The 18,176-nt window shown below is 47.1% G+C and overlaps 1 protein-coding gene across 6 annotated transcripts in view; it reads left to right on the forward strand.

Annotated features, from left to right (window-relative positions):
- Positions 1–18,176, forward strand: part of GARNL3 (GTPase activating Rap/RanGAP domain like 3) — a 144,915-nt gene that overhangs the window by 82,159 nt on the left and 44,580 nt on the right. For all 6 annotated transcript variants that reach the window (XM_082695611.1, XM_082695612.1, XM_082695615.1 and 3 more), the window contains 6 exons: positions 3,764–3,828; positions 6,377–6,440; positions 8,464–8,490; positions 14,479–14,554; positions 15,223–15,321; positions 16,781–16,884. In XM_082695611.1, coding sequence (XP_082551737.1) covers positions 3,764–3,828; positions 6,377–6,440; positions 8,464–8,490; positions 14,479–14,554; positions 15,223–15,321; positions 16,781–16,884 — 435 coding nt within the window. The remainder of the gene's footprint in view (positions 1–3,763; positions 3,829–6,376; positions 6,441–8,463; positions 8,491–14,478; positions 14,555–15,222; positions 15,322–16,780; positions 16,885–18,176) is intronic.

Raw genomic sequence — 18,176 nt, forward strand, 5'->3', positions numbered from 1 at the left:
AGAAACTTTGCTTTAGGCTCACATTTCTTTTTTTTTTTTTTTTCCTTTTTTTTTTAGAATTTTTCTTTATTTATCTGACAGGGATCACAAGTAGGCAGAGAGGCAGGCAGAGAGAGAGGAGGAAGCAGGCTCCCCGCAGCGCAGAGAGCCCGATGTGGGGCTCGATCCCAGGACCCCGGGATCATGACCCGAGCCGAAGGCAGAGGCTTAACCCACTGAGCCACCCAGGTGCCCATAGGCTCACATTTCTAATCTTGCTGACTGTCTATGCCTGAGGCTCCTGAGTTAACCACCGCTCATCAGGTTCAAACAGGTTCTACCTGGAGTTCAAGATTCCTGCAGAAGGCCATGCCTAGGAAGCGAACCCCTAGCCCAGATGTTCTTAGATGTCTCCTGTCTCGCTATATGGGCAGCGTCCCTCGCCCTCTTTGAGGCCTGCCCTCTGAACGGCAGAATCAAGGGCCCCGACATCTAACCCCTTAGCTTTCCTCCCTTCTTTCTTCCTTCCTTCCACCAAAACAAGAAAGGGCAGTTTCGTACTTCTGCCACCTTTCTGGAATGGATTTTCTCAATGTCCTGCCTTCTTCTCCGGGCAGAGACAGCCACTCCACCTCCTCACCTGGGGAGGCTGCCAGGTACTGGAGGAGGGGGGCTGGGGCAGATACAGGGGGGAGTTTCGCTTATTTACTATCTGAAGACGTTGTCTCTGTTACCTGATAAATTGTGGTAAACACTCTGAAGGAAACAGAGGCAGAATGATACGGGAGCCTGACTTCAGATCAGACAGCCCAGGGAAGGTTTTTTGAGGAGGTGACATTTAAAGAGACCTGCAGGAGGAAAGGGAACTAGCCACATAAAGTCTGAGGGGAGGGCACCTGGGTGGCTCAGTCGGTTAAGTGTCTCCCTTCGGCTTAGGTGGTAATCGTGGGGTCCTGGGATGGAGCCCCCCCTGTTGGGCTCCCTGCTCAGTGGGGAGTCGGCTTCTCCCTCTGCCTCTGCCCTCCCCGTTTGTGCTTTCTCGCTCACTGTCTCTCTTTCAAATAATAAATAAAATCTTAAACAAAAAATGTAAGGCAGGGGGCAGGCAGGGAACATTCCAGAAAGAAGGAATAAGGAAGATAAGACAAATGAGGAGCTCTGGAACTCCTCTTGCTGGCCCTTGGAGAAGTCAATAAGGAGCGACTTGGACCGCCAGTCCCCCGTGAAGGCAGCGGGGCTGGCCTAATGAGTCCGTCCTTCTCTACCAAGAAGTCCGGGGCCTTCTCCAGAGCTTTGGACCCAGACCATGCATCTCAAAGCAGGGCAGGCCAAGCATCTGCTACAAGTGGGGGTACTGAAGGGGTGGGAGGGACTGAAAAATCAAAGCAGAGCTTGGCAGGAGGGGTCCATTGTGAAGCCCCTTTGGGTCCAAAACTAGTGCGGGAGGCTGCAGGAAATGCAAAGAAGCCGTGTGCCTCCAGCGTGAGCTCACAGTTCGTTCTAAAACAGACATATAGCTAAATGTGCGAATCCTGATTTAAACAGTCTTGTCTCTCTGTGCAGTGTTTCTTCTAAACACAAAGAAAAGACTTACAAAAAAACCCGTTCTTCCTGTAAATTCCATCCCGACAATGAAGCTAGTAAAAAGAAGAGGCTCAAAGTCCAGCTGCTCAGGGATAATCACTGCAGGAGCCTTACAGACACCGGCTCATGTGTGCACATGTGTACACACCCGCGCGTGCGCAGACACACGCACCCGCAGTGTTAAGGGGGTGATGTCCCACATGTACTTCCATATCCCTGTAGTGATCACTTGGGGTTGCCTGATACGTACGCGTGCTTGACTCTGACGAGGCCTCTGTTGATCCCACTGGAAAACAGAACTGAAAGTTGTTTTTTGTTGGAGAGCAACTCTGCAAAGCTACGAAAGGGAGAAGATGGGGAGGAAGAGCTTTGCCAGCTTGTGAAGAAAAGTACAAATCATAGTCCCCTGAGCCTGGGGTCCCACATCCGTGTAGGCAGCTCGTAAAGATGTCACCATCAGCCAGGCAGCGGCTGGGTCCTCGTTCCCCTCTCGGGCTGCCCTTGGCTTCTCTTAAAACCGCGTTTGTTGTGCTTGGTGAGAAGACAAAGTAGCCAAGGTAGGGGCTGAGCAGGAAGGTCAGATTCAGACTTTTTTCTAGAAGGGTTGGCATCCCATACAGCTGAGCACAGTGGAAGGTAGGCCAAGGACCAATAAAATGAGCAAGTCCAGGGGTGCCTGGGTGGTTCAGTGGGTTAAGCCTTTGCCTTCAGCTCAGGTCTTGATCTCAGGGTTCTGGGATCGAGCCCCACATCGGGCTCTCTGCTCAGCAGGGAGCCTGCTTCCCCCTCTCTCTCTGCCTGCCTCTCTGCCTACTTGTGATCTCTGTCTGCCAAATAAATAATTAAAAAAAAGAAAAAGAAAAAGAGCAAGGCCACCGAAATAACTCGGGTTTCAATGGGTGGGTTATGGGGAACTTGAAAATGCCTATTCCCATCATAATATTCCTCTGTATGGGAAATCTCCTGAAATCTCTGTACACTGTAAACTACATTGGCTAATAGAGAACCCATGAGAAGGTCTCTGTCTAGAGGGACTTCTGATGGTTTGCTGGGTACCCTGGTACTGCTCCCCAGCCTGGAGTGGGGATGAGGTTACCAGTTCTCCAGGGGCATGGGTGTGAATGTTTAATTTGCCAAAAGAGATCACAGATCACAGACTTGACAAGGTTGAAGAACTCCACTCCGACACGAGTGTTTGGGGCTTGGACAGATGAGTTGGCAGGTGTATCTCGAAAATACAAGGAAAATCCTATATCCTTCCTTGCCCATTTCCTATAAGAAATGCCCTGCGTCTTTCTCTAGCTGTTTGTGCGGCCAATTTTATTATTAGTCAGTTAGAAAGTTTCAAATGTGTACTACATCATAATCCCTCTTGCTAAACGTGCAGTGTAAATTCTTTGTGGACAACAAGTCTGTATTGTATTTTTTTAGAGATTATAAAGAAAGTAGCACTCATCTCCGCTGGGTGTTTGGGCGTGGGCCTGAACCGTTTGGGCGACCTTTCATTCTTTCCCTTTCCCACAACAAATATCCATTGAGTGCTTTCCATGAGTTAGTCACAGTGAGTGCTCATTTCGAGAGGAAGAAACAGAGTTTAAATAGTAAACACAGAGGGGCATCTGGCTGGCTCAGTCTGTAGAGCATGTGGCCCTTGATCTCAGAGTTGTGAGTTCAAGCCCCTGGTCAGTTATGAAGACTACTTAAAAAAAGAAAAAAAGAAAAAATATATATAGTAAACACAGAAAAATATAAAAGTACGTGTTGTGAAAACCTCTCTGAAAGATTCAAGTGAGTTCTAGTTCAGAAAGCCTTCGACTTGGAGATACCACATGTAGGTCCTGTTGAACTTGCAGAGACTGCTTTCTTCTTGTTGTCTTTGAGGCTGATCTGACTCTTGGCTCAGAGACCAAAGCCCTTCTCTTCTCAGTCAGATGGCTCATCTGCTCACCGCGCCTCTGACCCCAAGGGCCCCCGTATACAAGTCTGTATATTGAGGAGTAATGCTTAAATCCCTAATGTTGGGATTTAATGCTTAAATCCATAATGTTGGGTTTGGGGGATAGGGAAAGATGCCGCTGAGCCTGAGCAAGATTTTCCCACCATAGAATGTGTGTCTTCGTATAGATTCATGACCAGTGAAAGCTCTTTCAGAGATAGAAGTTGCCAAACTTCTGACTGATCCAGTGTTTTGACTTTCCAGGGTACCCAGAAAATATGCCTTCCGTACAGTCCCACAAAAACTCTCTCTGTGAAGTCCATCTTAAGGTGAGTACTCGAGAAGAGGGACCCAACACCAGGAGCCTTATTAGTATTTTTCTCCTGCAATCATTCTGATGTCACTTTTCCACTTTGTGGAGCCCTGACCGCATCCCAGGCATTTTGCTAAGCCTCGGACATGCAGTCACCCCCCCCCCCCGCCCCCTGCATCTTCCCAGCAGCTCTGCAGGACCAGGCAGTGCTGTCACCCTGCTATGGAGAGGCGGCGGGGGAAGCACACAGAGAGGAAGATCACGCAGCCAGCTCTGCTCTCGCATCTCGCAGCTGCCGACGGAGCCCGCTCCTTTCTTCTTGCATGCCGGCAGATACTTTGGTTTCAAAAAAAAATCAAGAAATATTTTTCCTCTCATTTTCCTGCTTTGAAATAGAAACGTATACGTCAGCAAATGTGTCTTAGAGAAGAATGTGCTTATTCTTTGCGAGGAGAGTTAAATGAATGGAGAGTCTCGCTGCTCTGTGCTCAGCTGCCTCTCCTGCCCCCACCTTTCCGTCCCCCTCCTGGCTCTCCCGTGCTGGCTGGCAGACCCGCCCCCTCCCCAGGGAATGCCGCCATTCACGCGGCACCTGTTGCCGCGTCCGGTCCAGCCTAGAGGTGGCTTCATAGTGACAGCAGCTTCTCTTTGTTGGGTACCGTGCTAAATGCCCTGTGGTCATTCTCTTAGTAAATTCTTAAACCAGCTCCGCAAAGTAGACCCATTATTACGTGCCCTCCACCAAGGAGGAATCAGAGCCTCAGGGAAGTGAAGGGATTTGACAAAGATCTCACAGCTGGTATACTACAGAGCTGGGATTCGAACCCAGGCCCTTAGCATCCCTGCGCTTGGGCCATTAGCCACCAAGGCCCACATCGTGGGAGCAGGAATGCTTATCCCAGGGCCCTGGTGCCTTACTCTGTTCGTCTGCAAGTAGGTGTTGGGAGGGGATGGCGTTTTCTGTGTCCCCCGCTGCAATACACACTTGCCGGAACAGCTCTTCAAGGGACAGTCGTGACTCCATCTGCCAGGGGCCGCATCTGGCTGAGGAAAGGGGCACAGAGATTTGGAAGAAAAATTTTTAGATCTCCTGTTCAAGCTTGATGTGGTCTCCAAATTGCAGACCTTCTCCTTTCTGCTCTCAGCCGTCTGATTTTTCTCCTGGGCAGTCCGAAACTGGAGCGATGAAAGCATCAGTGAAGAGGTTAGCGTCTTTATTGAGCACAGGAAAATCTTGCTGCTTCTAAGGAGCTGTAAATCCTAACTGGCTTTGAGAGGAATACTTAGAATAAAACTGGCTTAAGATTTCTGTGGTTTTTCTTTTTCCTAAAAAAGAAGTTTCTCCAGTTCCTTTCTTCTTTATATTTGAAGACATTTCATTTCGTTAAGATTTCAATTTAGTTTTGTGAGTAGGACCTGTGCTTCTCAGTCCCCCACTCATGGAGCAGAGCATGTTTCAGCCAGAAAACATTTTTTTTTTAAGATTTTATTTATTTCTTTGAGAGCGAGAACATGAGAGGGGAGAGGTCAGAGGGGGAAGCAGTCTCCCCGCTGAGCAGGGAGCTGCATGCGGGACTCGATCCTGAGACTCCAGGATCATGACCTGAGCCAAAGGCAGTTGCCCAACCAACAGCCACCCGGGTGCCCCTGAAAACATATTTTTAAAGATGCAGAAGATCAAAAGTTCTGCAGTTGCTGCCAATAGAAAAAATTTTATCTTTATTTGTTACAATCTTGAAAACATAAAAGGAGATGAAAATATGGATACTGTGGAATCAGGTAAGTCTGGGTTCAAATCTCGGCTCTACTGCTTCCCAGCTTTGTTATTCTAGTTCAGTGTCCTCGCCTTTAAAATGGGAATAAAATTTTTAAATAAACAGTTTAATGGGGTAAAAGAGCACTGCCTCATGGCGACTAAATGAGGTCATCCATGGAAAGCATTGAGCAGGCTTCCTGACGTTATACTAAGTACTCTGGAAGTATTAGCTATTATTATGTTTACCTTACAAATTCGGGACTCCTAGATAAAAGGGGCCTCAGGGAGCGTGTGTTTCAACTCCCTATTTTACCTCTAGAAGAACTTGGGCTCAAGGAGGTTGACGTTCTAACGTGAAAGGACCATCTTGTTAAGGAGGGCCTTTTGTCCTAAGTGGCAGAGGAATTGCCAAAGGAAGAAAGAAATGCCAGGTAGTGTTATTTACGTTTCATTTGATCATTAATTGCTGTGTAAATATCAATGAACCACTTTCTCGATAAATAAAAGTAAGAATCTTGGAGGCCAGTCAGGCTGCCTGAAACCTGCTCCTGGTTGCCCCTTCCTCTCCTATTACACGAATGTCATCAAGGGCCAGTTATATAAGTAAAGTATGCGTGGTGTTTGGTTACTCTCATGTATTCATTCATTGAGCACCCTGGGTGATCACTGATCTCCTGATTGCCCAGCCCTGCAGGGAATCCAGCTGTGATTTTTCTAGGAGATATTATTTCATTTCTCTGAAGCACGGAGACTCGCTCCGAGTTAAGTTTCCACCACCCTGTGGCTCATTCTGTCCTTTCTATTTCAGTGCCATGAACCTGGACAAATTTGAGAAAGGCCCCAGAGAAATTTTTCATCCCGAGATCCAAAAGGTAACAGAATTCTGTGTCTCCTAATGGTAGACATCGGATCACAGTGTTAGATAGGAATGGACAGAGCATTGGTGATTTCTCAGCCTTGGATCTAAGCCTAATCAGAACCACCCGTGGGGCTTTGGTGAAAACAATCATCATAAAGAACCTTACAGTTGAGATTCTGAATTGTCAAGCGGAGGGGTGGGGGGGGGATATGCATTTTTCAGGAGTTGCATGATTGATTCTGAGGCACAACTACATCTGAGAACCACAGAACTCTGTGGTCCTTGATTCAGGAGCCGAAACGGTATATGTTCAGAAAGACCTTGTTAGCTTAAAAACCAGTCTTTTTACGGAGTGATGTAGAATTATGTGGAGGGTGAGGGTTTTTTTTTTTTTAAATACTAAAGCACAAACTATTTATTGAGTTCAGACTCCCATAGAACACTGTGCAGGATATCATAAGGAATAGAAGGTATCTAGAATCCATCCTGTTTTCTCAAGCCCTACTGCTAGGGAAAAGCAATCTGCCTTGGGAGGAAAAAATTTAGAGTCTTAATCTAGGTAAAGGGCCATCAGAAAAACGTCAGCCAAAATTTGTCTTGTTTCAATTGATATAGCTTTGAAATTCCCCCCTTGAAACTTACGGCGCCATCACCTAGCGCCAGCCATGTGTCAGAGCTAAGCTTCGGGGAGGCCAAGGCCAGGTGGTCAGGAAGAGGCCGGAGAGGCAGGTGGGAATTCCGTCCAGGAGACAGCAGGGAGCTCTGGAGTCTTGAAGTGGAAGAGCATCGTGCTTAAGTCTGCTTTTCGAGGAAATAACTCAGAGGGTACGAGGAAGATAGGTGGGAGCGTGAGCAGCCTGTGCTTGCATACCTTTAAAATAGTTAGCTTTTAAAATAAAATAAAGTTACCGCTTTTCGGCTTGCCCCCAAATACAGAGTGTTGTGAATCCCTGTATCTTCTGTTTTCATGTAATGTTTAAAATAGTATTTGTGTCCTGACTCAACCCCAGAAGGAACGGAGGCCAACATAGGTGCGTTCGGTTAAACTGTACGCAACATGAAACTGTGCGATGCTTAAAAACTAATTCTTGATACTGAATTTTAAAACGACTTAGAATTATAAATATGCCTCTATCCATGTGCCTTTTTCACTTCATCTGTACAGGCTCTCGTATTTTTAATCCTTCCCTTCTTGGAGTCTTGGCGGGTCCCCCAGACATGGGCCCAAAACCCTACGGAACCCCTGTGGAATGCTTCTTTCTGCCTCCTGAGTGTGCGCCTCTCTGCTTTCCCTCTTCCACGCAGTCACAGAGGACAAGAAACAGGATATGGCAACCTTCTGCCTCTTTATATCATAACTCTGCCTGTTTTTCATCAAACAAAAGACACCTTCCACTTTCCCGACATCTGTGTTTTGACTCTCTTTCGCTTCACGAGGGGCTGCCCACGCGCTTTCCCACCACCCGGGTGTGTGAATGTGCACGTGTGTGTGCTCCGCCATAGTAGTGTTTTCACTACTGCCGCCGGCTTTCTATCGCCGTGCCCGAGGAAGCCCCGAGCCACAGGTGCTGGGGAGAAGAGAAAGGGAAAAGGTCTCAGATCCAAAAAGTAAACAGAAAATAAACCACATTATAAAGAAGGCATCTTTCCACCAAGCAGGAAGATGGCTGGTGCTATTTAAAAATGTTATTCGTCTGCTTCTGGCTGCTATATCATACTTACATTTTTCCTGGCCAAAATCTTTCCAGAAGCAACCTGTGAGGAGCTAGCTTTAAATAGATCGGGAAATCTGGGTGTCTGTGGGTTTCTTCTGGTTGCTATAGTTCAACTTTGTTTTCCGAGAGTTGTGCTCTAATGTGACTCTCCCAGATGACCAGGTAGTTGACAAAAATACGTACAACTAAGCTGGAATATTTTACGCACCTCTGGGAGGTGGGGTGGGAAGCGGTATCCACGGGAGCTTGGCTTTCACAGAAAGTCAAAATAGAATCGTCACTGTTAAGCATGGATGTAACTTTCAAAATTTGGTTTGACAGGACTTGCTGGTCCTTGAAGAACAAGAGGTAAGAAATTTTATGAGAAGTTTTACATTCCTGCTACCTTCTGCCTCTGTGTTTGTAAATGTGCTTCTCCCTTCACCCTGACCATGACCTTTTCTTTCAGTCAAATCTCTACATGGATTTGCTCACTGAGCTTACTGTCACTCAAAGTCTTTGTCGACATGTTTTTTCAAGGTATATTTCAGGACCTCCTATGCAGCCACCTATAAAGATATAAAAACAAGCTACTTAAATCTGCTTGGAAATAATCAGAGTTTAGCCTCATGATCAGGGCAAGTAATGGGGTTTTCATTTTCATTAAGTCAAATCGAGAGGGCATTTGTGCTTTATTAGCGCATCTGATTTATGGACACTGTATTTATTTACACGTCTCCATCCCTTGTTGCTCCACTATTGGGTTTTCTGAGGACATACCAAACATAGGGAAATAATTTTTTAAAAATGCTATCAAAGGCATTTGATTAAATCCCAGTAAATCACAGTTTTTGTGTATCATGCCTCTTGGTACATGGTCATACCATCCGTCCAGTTGCTCCAGCCAAACTTGGAAAAATCCTTAACACCTCTCTTTCTCTCATACCTAATCCTTCGGCACATCCTATGACGACTTCTTCAAAATATACTCCTAATTCAAATGTTTCTCGAGGTTTCCACCACGACTACTCTCATCTCTTGACGCTGCCCCATCGTCTCTGGCCTACACCATACGATCTCCAGCTTTCTGCTTCCACTCTGTTCTGTTTCTCATGTAACAGCCCAAGGGTCCTTTCAAATGTCAAGTCAGGTCATGCCTATGTTGCAGGCTGTCATGGCTTCCCAACGCACTCCAAATAGAGCCCCAAGTCCTGACTGGGGCCCCCCCGGGGGCCTGTATGACACCCCCGTGCTGCCTCTCCTGTCTTCTGCTCACGAACCATGTTGATGTGCTATTCCTTCACCTGCTCGGGAAGAGCCCCCTGTTCCCACCCACTTAGGATGTGCCTCCCCAGACCTCCTCAGGGTCGTACCTTTTCCTTGATACCAGGGTCTCTGCTTGGAGAGGCTGTCCTTGACCACTCTGTCTAGGGTAGCACACCCCGCCTCTCACCCTCTGCCCTTCACACTGTTTTGTGTTTCTTTTTGACACGTGTTTTCATTGACTAGCTGTGTATCTGGTGCCTGCCCCCAAGAATGTGAGTAGCGTGAGAGTGGGGTGGTGGGGGGGCTTATTCAGTTTCCTCCTGGAAGTATCCCTAGATCCTAGAGCAGTGGAGAGAGAAGACACAGTCCGTATTTGGTGGTTGAATAAGTGGATTATGTATTGATTGAGTAAAGTGTGAAAAATAATGATGCCCTTATAAAGAATGAGGTGAACCTTTATTTACTGGCACAGAAAGTTTCCCACAACAATACTTACGGGGGTGGTGGGCAGGTAGCAATTCCCAGGGCAGTACCCACAGTATATTCCCAGTTGTTTTTATAAACAAACGTGTAGGTATATTCAGTCATTTGCTCATACCTTCATTGATTCAACAAATATTTCCTGAGCTCCTACCATGTGTGTCCCATGCGCTGTGTGTGCCATTGGGAATACACTAACGAGCGAAACAAGGTCCCTCATGGAGCTTCCAGTCCAGTGAGGTAAGACCAATGACACAACTGAGTAGATGTGAACACAGTAACGTGATGGCCCCAAGAGCTGTGAGGAAAAAAAAACAAAGTAGGCGATACGGGGGAAGGAGTAGGTTTTTGACGTGGAACAGAGTAGGTTTATCTGAGGCAGTGACATCACAGCTGATTCCTGAACGCGTCGATATACGTGCGAAGGAGCCAAAATAATGTGCCCCAGGTTGTTGGCAGGGGTTACTTTGTGCAAGGCAGTGGGGGCGTAGTGTGGGCTGCCGCCGAGCGCCAACAAAGAGATGTCTCCACTTTTATCTACATATTATCCACATATGAATCACACTTGTGACGACAGAATTCATGAGCTCCGTGTATGATTTATAGAAGGCAAAAGATGAAAGTAAGACACATTTCTGGCAAACATTTGAAAAATACAGAAACACGCTGGGGCATGTGGGTGGCTCAGTCAGTTAAGTGTCCAACTCGGTTTCAGCTCAGGTCATGGTCTCAGGGTCCTGGGATTGAGCTCTGCGTCGCACTCTGCGCCAAATGCAGAACCTGCTTGAGATTCTCTCTCCCTCTGCTGACCACCCCCAACTCTGCTCACTTTCTCTCTCTCTAAAATTAAATATATATGTGTATATATATATATTTTTTCTTTTTAAAGAGCCCTTCTTATAGTGCGTTCAAGGAGGTGTGAGCAGTGGTCATCTCTCAGCATTTCCCTGAGGATGTGGCCGAGGCTCTTCTGCTGGCTTCTCAGCTCAGAGCATTCATCCTCATTCCATCCAATTATGCTAATAAACTACCAACTGCAAAGATGAGCACAGAAAAAAAATTAATAAGCAGCACTAGTGATATCCCTGAAGTGGTGGCGATTTGGTAAATGGTCGTCGGTGTCCTGAAACCTACGTTTTTGGTGCCCACTGCAGAGAGAGGCCCCGCAGGAGAGATCATGGTACACCAGGTCGCACTAGAGAAAGAAGTGCAGGAACATGCGAATAAGAAAAATACCAAGGCATTGCCAGAACAAGAGTAGCGAGGAACTGGGGTGTCCACTTTTGAATCAGGCCATCATCTCTCGGTCCCTCTGGAATTACTGGAACTTAGTCCCCACATACTTCACTTTCTTCCAAAGAAATGTAATTCCTAGCTTCCTATTAATTCCCAAGGAGATGACTGCACTTTGGTTTGTTTTCTGTCTCAGACCATTTAGAACTTAAAAATCAAAAGTCTCACCCAAGCAGGAATTACAAAATGACCTTATCTCTATGATGAGTATCTGGGCAGGGTATTAAGTCCTGAGAAAACCAGTTTGCATGGATCCCCCCTACCAGTCACCTCCTTCCACGGGCCCAGATCTAGTCTTGGGATCTTGAAAGCTCCCTCCCAACCTCCAAGATCTAGTGCTGGAAGGAGCAGCCCGCGTCTTGAGGCGCTAATGATGTTAAGTTCAGCGGTTTGTTCAGATCGGCTCTGTGGTGGTCGGGTAGCCCCAAACCAAACTATTCCCTCCCAAAGACTATCTCTGCCAAAAATACGAAATCTACTACGTTCCATAACACCTTGATTTCTGGAGATAGGCGAACACTCTGAGTTCACCAATGACGTAACTTGGAAAGCCCTAGAAACAAAATTAGCTGGAGACCATGTAGGTGATTTCAGGTCCCTAACAAGGCCTTGCAACGATGGTGTTTGTGGAGTCTCCACCTGAAGCAGAAGGAGTCCTCAGCCAGGGTCCTGGTCGCAGGGTGCCAGTGACAGAGCCATAAAAATTCTTGAATGCTTGGCCCCCATGATCAGGTGACGATGGGCCCCATTTCTGGGTGTAGCTCTCCACTTCCCTCAAACGAATACTGTGCTGAGAAGACCAGGCCGCGGGGTTGGGAAGAGCGCTGGGTCAGAAGTCCAGAGACCTAACTTAGGGCCCCCACTCCACCGTCCACTTAGTGCCAGGCACGGGCAGGCTAGCCTTCCCTGGTCTTCACGTGTCCTGTCTGTAAGATGACAGTGTGGACTCAGTGGGCCGTGGGGCCCCTTCTAGTTCAAACAGGATGCTGGACCCTGGCTCATGACTCTGGCCATTGACCCAGTTTTTATGCCCTTGGTTTCCGAGCACTCAGCTTGGCTGGACCCGATGTCATGCCTCCTCACAGTCTGCTGGTTGGTTCCTCTAATCCAGTTGTTCTCCATGTGGGGTCCTTGGACCAGCAGCATCAGCCTCACCTGGGAACTTGTCAGAAGTACAAATTCTTGGGCTCCCTGGGTGGCTCAGTTGGTTGAGTGTCCCACCTCTTGATCTTGGCTCAGGTCTTAATCTCAGGTCCTACTCTCTAGCCTCCTTGATGGGCTCCATGCTGGGGGTGGAGCCTACTTTTAAAAAACCAAATAAATAGAAAGAAAAAGAAATACAAATTCTTGGGCCCTACCCCAGAAGTGCTGAATTGGAAACTCTGGAAGTAGAGCTTAGCAATCTATTTTAAGAAGGCTACCAGGTGATTCTGACACTCGGTCAAGTCTGAGACCCACAGCCTTGGGCTCTGCACTGCTATCCTAAGAGGACCATCTGTGAGAGCCCACACTACTGTGTGCTATTTAAGGGATGTGCCGGAGTCTTGAAGGCAAGTGATTGCTGTCATCATTTCCAGAACAGAGAAGGAAAAGCTGGCAAGTTTAGGATCCTCAAGTGGATAGAGACCCCTGATAAAATTCTAAGAAATTGCCAAAAACAAGTCTGTGAGGAAGGAGGTAATCCTTTGGAGGCAGCTTGTGAAAAATAAGTAGAATCTGACCAGTTCTGCTTCTTCTCTCGGGTATCATGCACACAATCATTCCGTGAATATTTACGAATCCTCTCCAGGACACCCAGCACTGTGTGGTGGGCGCCGGAGATCCAGTGGGAAGTAAGAGGTATATGATCCCTCCTTCACAAGATATATGTTCTCGTGCTAGAGACAGACACATTGCACATTTAATTAAAGAACTACAGAGTATGGGGGCACCTGGGTGGCACAGTCCGGTAAGCATCTAACTCTTGGCTTCAGTTCAGGTCTTGAACTCAGGGTCCTGGAATCAAGCCCAGCAACCTGCTCCAGGCTCCGCGGGAATCTGCTTGTCCCTTTCCCTCCCCTTCTGCCCTTCCTCCCACCACCCCAGCCCCCACACACATACACTCTCGAATCAATAAATAAAATCTTAAAAAAAAAAAAAAAGTTACAGAGTATGGATAGTGCTAAGAAAATTTAAAAAGTGCTGTGGCAGAGAGTGATAGTGGGGGGGGGGTGACTTTCTATGGGAAGTCAGGGAAGACCCCTCTGGAAATGGGCATTTGAGCTGAGGCCTGAGTGATTGGAAAGAAGAGCTGTGGAGCGGGTCCAGGCGAGGATCCCCTTGGGCCTGTCCTCCCTCTTCCGCATTCTAGATAGAAAACCTCTCGCTGGTGCGTGTGCGTCTGTCCCTCAGCTGTGTTGGGGACAGAAAAATGCTGAGAAGCACAGCCTTCGACCCCAGGATTTTCAGTCTTAATTCTCCCAGACCCCGCTGTCCTGAATCCCAGCATTCTGCCTTGACTCCCCCTGCCCAACCTATGACGCAATGGCCAATGCTTTGAACACCTTTGTTCCTAGCCTACCCCTTAAGTGACCACCAAAAGTTCCCCCATCTAGTGCTGCATCAAATGGCCTGGCAAAAGTTGATTGTCTCCAACCTCAGATATTATTTTATTATAAAATACATCAGATATACAAAAAAAAAAAATAGAGAATAATATTATGAAGATCTGTAAACCAGTTATCCAGTTTAAGGAAAAAAATACTGAAAGTACCGTTGGGCTACCTGACTCCTTTGTCTCTCCTCCTACAGAACCTATCATCTTACGTTTGGTATTTATTATCCCCAGGGGGTCAGATTTTAATCTTGTGTTTAAAATCGAGGGTAGTACACTGGACATTTGTACTAGCTGTTTCTTGATTTCCTTCCCCCTCCCCCACATATCTGTTTTGTGACTTCTTTAAGAACTAGGGAAAACAAGCTTTTAGAATAAATTGTCTCCATTTTCCATGTCTATTCCCAAGAGCCCACAAGCAGCCTAAGATCGTTGTGTTTGGTTTTGAATTACACCGAGCTCTCCCTCGTTAACTGATCCGAACATGGCACCAGGCCTGTGAGCTCCTGCTGGCTCCCTGAGTGGCGGTTTGCCCCCGAATGGACCTAGCATCCTACAGAAGCCATTAGTAATGAAGTTACCAATGAATTAACTCCCATCAAAGCAGAGAGTTTCAACCGTAAGCTCTCAAAACCTACAGAAATAAAGGAATGATCTTGTTAATATCGGTCAGCTAACTGTATGATAAAGCTTATATCCCACACCTTTTGTTGTCTCCTTGTAAGGGCTCTGTGAATTTCAAGTTTGGGGTTCTCTTTGCCAAAGACGGGCAGCTCACGGATGATGAGATGCTCAGCAATGGTAAGTGTCCCCTAATTTGTCTGAGCCCCTGTTCTGCCTTGTTGCGGTTTTGACAATCCAGACTGAACTTATCTGTTGAGTTGGAGTCCTTAACAAAGAAAAAGCCAGTTGTTTCATGAAATTTTAGGATTAATTTCCAAGTAAACTTTATAAGGCAGGTGTTGCCCAGTTTCACTCCTTTGACAAATATTTATTGGTCACCAGACTTGTACTGGGCACTGGCACCCGAGAGGGAGTCTAAGTAGAAAATGTGAAGAATTTGGTTCTACGTCAAAGTTCCAGTAGCAAAGGAAGGTCTCCAATTTTTATGATTGGGAGAATGATAAAATGGTGTCATTTTCCATTTTTCTTTAGAACCTTTCACGTTAGATACTTATTCATTATTAAAAGAAGCAGTTCCAGTGTTTTCCTTCTGCAATACTAACCCCTGGTGATCCCCGTGTGGCGGGGGAAGGTGGGTCAGTCTGATTCGTGGTTGTCCTTTCCGTGGAATCCTGGGAACTGTGCCATCTCCTGTGTGGTCTCTGGGAAGGAAGTGTGACCTCTCTGTTCTGTTCGTCTCCTGCCCACATCTTTAGAGCCTCTGCGTTCAAGTCATTTCAGTGCATGTTTAGAAAACGAAGACGTGCTGATTCTGTACTTTCTTCCCACTTTACCTCTCCCTACAGAAATTGGAAGTGATGCTTTTCAAAAATTTTTAAATCTTCTGGGTGACAAAATCACCCTAAAGGGCTGGACAGGCTACCGCGGCGGTCTGGACACCAAAAGTAAGCTCATCTCCTGACCTCTTCTGTGGTCATTTGTGTAACTTCTAACAGCCAGCCTGATCTGTGTTTGGACTTATACACAAGCTGGGGGAAGGGATGGACAGGGAAGGGTAGGAAGAGTGTCACACACAGTCTGACACAGGGTTGCTGGACACATTTAGGGGCTCCACTGAGTTTTGTAAAACCAAGTCAGCCCTCCCGTTCCTTCGGTGTGTCAGACCATGGTCTGCCTGTGAATGCTTACTGTTGAGTGCCTCTGCGTGCCAGGGCTGTGCAAGGCACTGGGACGTAGCAATGGATAAACCACCGTGGTCCCTCCCTCTCTGAGATCTTATAGTCCAGGGGATAGCACAGATATTGAACAGATAATTATGCAATGCCTTAGCAGAGTACTTGGAGGAACAGAGAAGAAAAAGTACAGAGTGCCACGGGAGCATTTTGTCTAATCTAGGGGATGGGAGAAGGCTTCCCCGAGAGAAGATGAGAAAGAGTCATTTGAGTCCTGAGGGGAGAAGGGAATTCTAAGCCAGAGAACATTTGTGAAGTCCCTGAGTCAGGAAAGAGACTGATATGTTCTAGAGACTAAGAGGACATCTTTATGACTAGAGAAGAGGAGGGAGAAATCCCACAAGGTGTTGGAGATCACATGTATAATTTTGGATTTTATGGTAAATGGAATTGGATGGCACGAACAGATTTTAAGTAGACATGTGGTGGGATGAGGTTGTACTTTGGAGCCGAACTTGCTGGCCAAAGTGTGGGCAGTGGTCCAGCAAGGTGCATGAGCATGTGGTGAACACGTGCAAGGCTCGTGAGGTCACCAGTTCTGGGGCCAGTACTCAACCTCTCTGTCACGGTCACGACTACCATCTGCTGACGCTCTCTATGGCCAGGCACCCCACCCACCAAGCACTTTACAAGTAGAATCTTGGACACATCCCTAAGCGTTAGATACTGATTTTATCCCCATTCTCAAATTAAGAAACTGAGGCCGCAAGAAGGTGAGGTGACGTGTCAAAAGGAACATAGCTGAGAACTTGAACCCGGGTCTGCCCCCCTCCAGAGCCCGTGCTTTCAGCCACCATACCATCTGCCAGTGAGCGTACTTGCTTTGTTTTATGGACAGGATAATTATTTGTACACCATCTTGTGTTAATCTGGCCCTGTACACCGGGAATAACTGGGCGGCGAGGAATTATAGCACGTTCTTTTTTAGCCCAGCCTTGTACGTGAATCAGATAGCAACCGAGCTTAGAGCAGGGGGGAAGAGGGCTCTCCACGTGGGCAGGATCGTTGTATCAGTTGGGGAGTGAGCCCTACTGTTGCTTCTGCTCAGGCGGATAATCCAGAATGATCTTAGCGAATGCCCTCACTGTACGCTGTATTCCCCTAATAAAGACCACTTCCTCAGGGTCTCAGAACTCTCTGTGCCTACTAAATGCGTGTTTGTGTCTTACAGATGACACCACAGGGACCCATTCAGTTTATACTGTATACCACGGGCACGAGATCATGTTTCACGTCTCCACCATGTTGCCATATTCCAAAGAGAACAAACAGCAGGTACGTGTGAACACAGGCTCTTCGAGAACACTCAAAGCATCGAATGGCGTCCGAAACGTGGAGAAAGCATCATCGCTCTGATTTCATAGCATTAGAAACTGTGTGTATTAGTATATGAGCTGAACCTCAGGTACCAACGTAGGGAGATTCTTTACAAAATCTGTATATTTGGACTCTCAGTGAGCCTTGGGAAGAACTGTCCTCACCGATGTTGTCCCCTTAAAGGAGCAGCGATAACATTGCACACACGTGCCCGTGTGTGAACCAGTGCGTGTATTTGCCTGCATGAGTGTGGTTTTATAGACTCAAAGTGTTTTGCCTTCACTCTGTGACTTCTCATGTGCCTGGTGTTCCGTCGGAGACTCCCCAGGACATAAAATAAGCGGACCCCAAGTGATGGCTGGCAGGCACATTTCAGGTTAACGCAGGAGTTTAACGCCAGGTGTCTACACGCGCTGGGCCAGGTTGGGGGGAAAACTACCTGAGACACTCCTTATGTACCCCGGAGATGGGCCATTTCCAGGAGAAAATTTTTTAATGTGTGGGGGACTTCAGAGCTAACAAAGATACATGCTGCTGGTTTTTTAAGGATCTTGGGGGGTGGATTGCCATGCCGCTTAACTTTTCATTAGCTTCTTCTTCCTTTTTTAAACATTGAAGGCATCTGTACAAATAAATATCACCAATATGAGTGGACAGCTGGCCAGCAAAGATCTGTGAGAAGTAAGACCCTAGAGAGGGGCTGTGATGGGCCAAGAAGGCCTGTTTTTCTGAGCACCTGTAATTCTTAATTTCAGTAAGACTTCAGCAAGGGGGAAAAGACACAGCACAGATCAGAGCACTAAATTGCAGTGTTCCAGTCATGAGAGATCAAGGTGCTTTGGGGACATGGCAGGGAGGGGTAGGGAGAGCTGGCCCTATTGGATGGTCTGGGGCCTGGCCCTATTGGGTGGTTGGTGGATTTGTCCCACAGGTGCTGGAAACCCACTAGAGGTTGTAAGCTTGTTCTGATTTTAGAGGGCTCCCTCTGGGAAAAGTCAGGTGGAAACAGGAAGTACCCCGGCCCAGGAAGACTGCTTCCTGGCTGAGGTCACTTCCTGTAAGGCTCGTTGGCGTGGTTGACACTGCCTAAGTTCCTGCAGGAGCTGAATCTCTTAGGATCCTAGGATCACGTGCAGAAGAGGAGCTGAGCTGACCTTCCCCATCATCATGAGTTATATTGACCTGTTACAGTTCAACAGCGATATCACAGAACTTCCACACAAGCGTTTTACAATCCTCTTCTTCCTCCT

Source organism: Mustela nivalis, assembly GCF_964662115.1.
Source record: "Mustela nivalis genome assembly, chromosome: 13".
Taxonomy (NCBI): Eukaryota; Metazoa; Chordata; class Mammalia; order Carnivora; family Mustelidae; genus Mustela; species Mustela nivalis.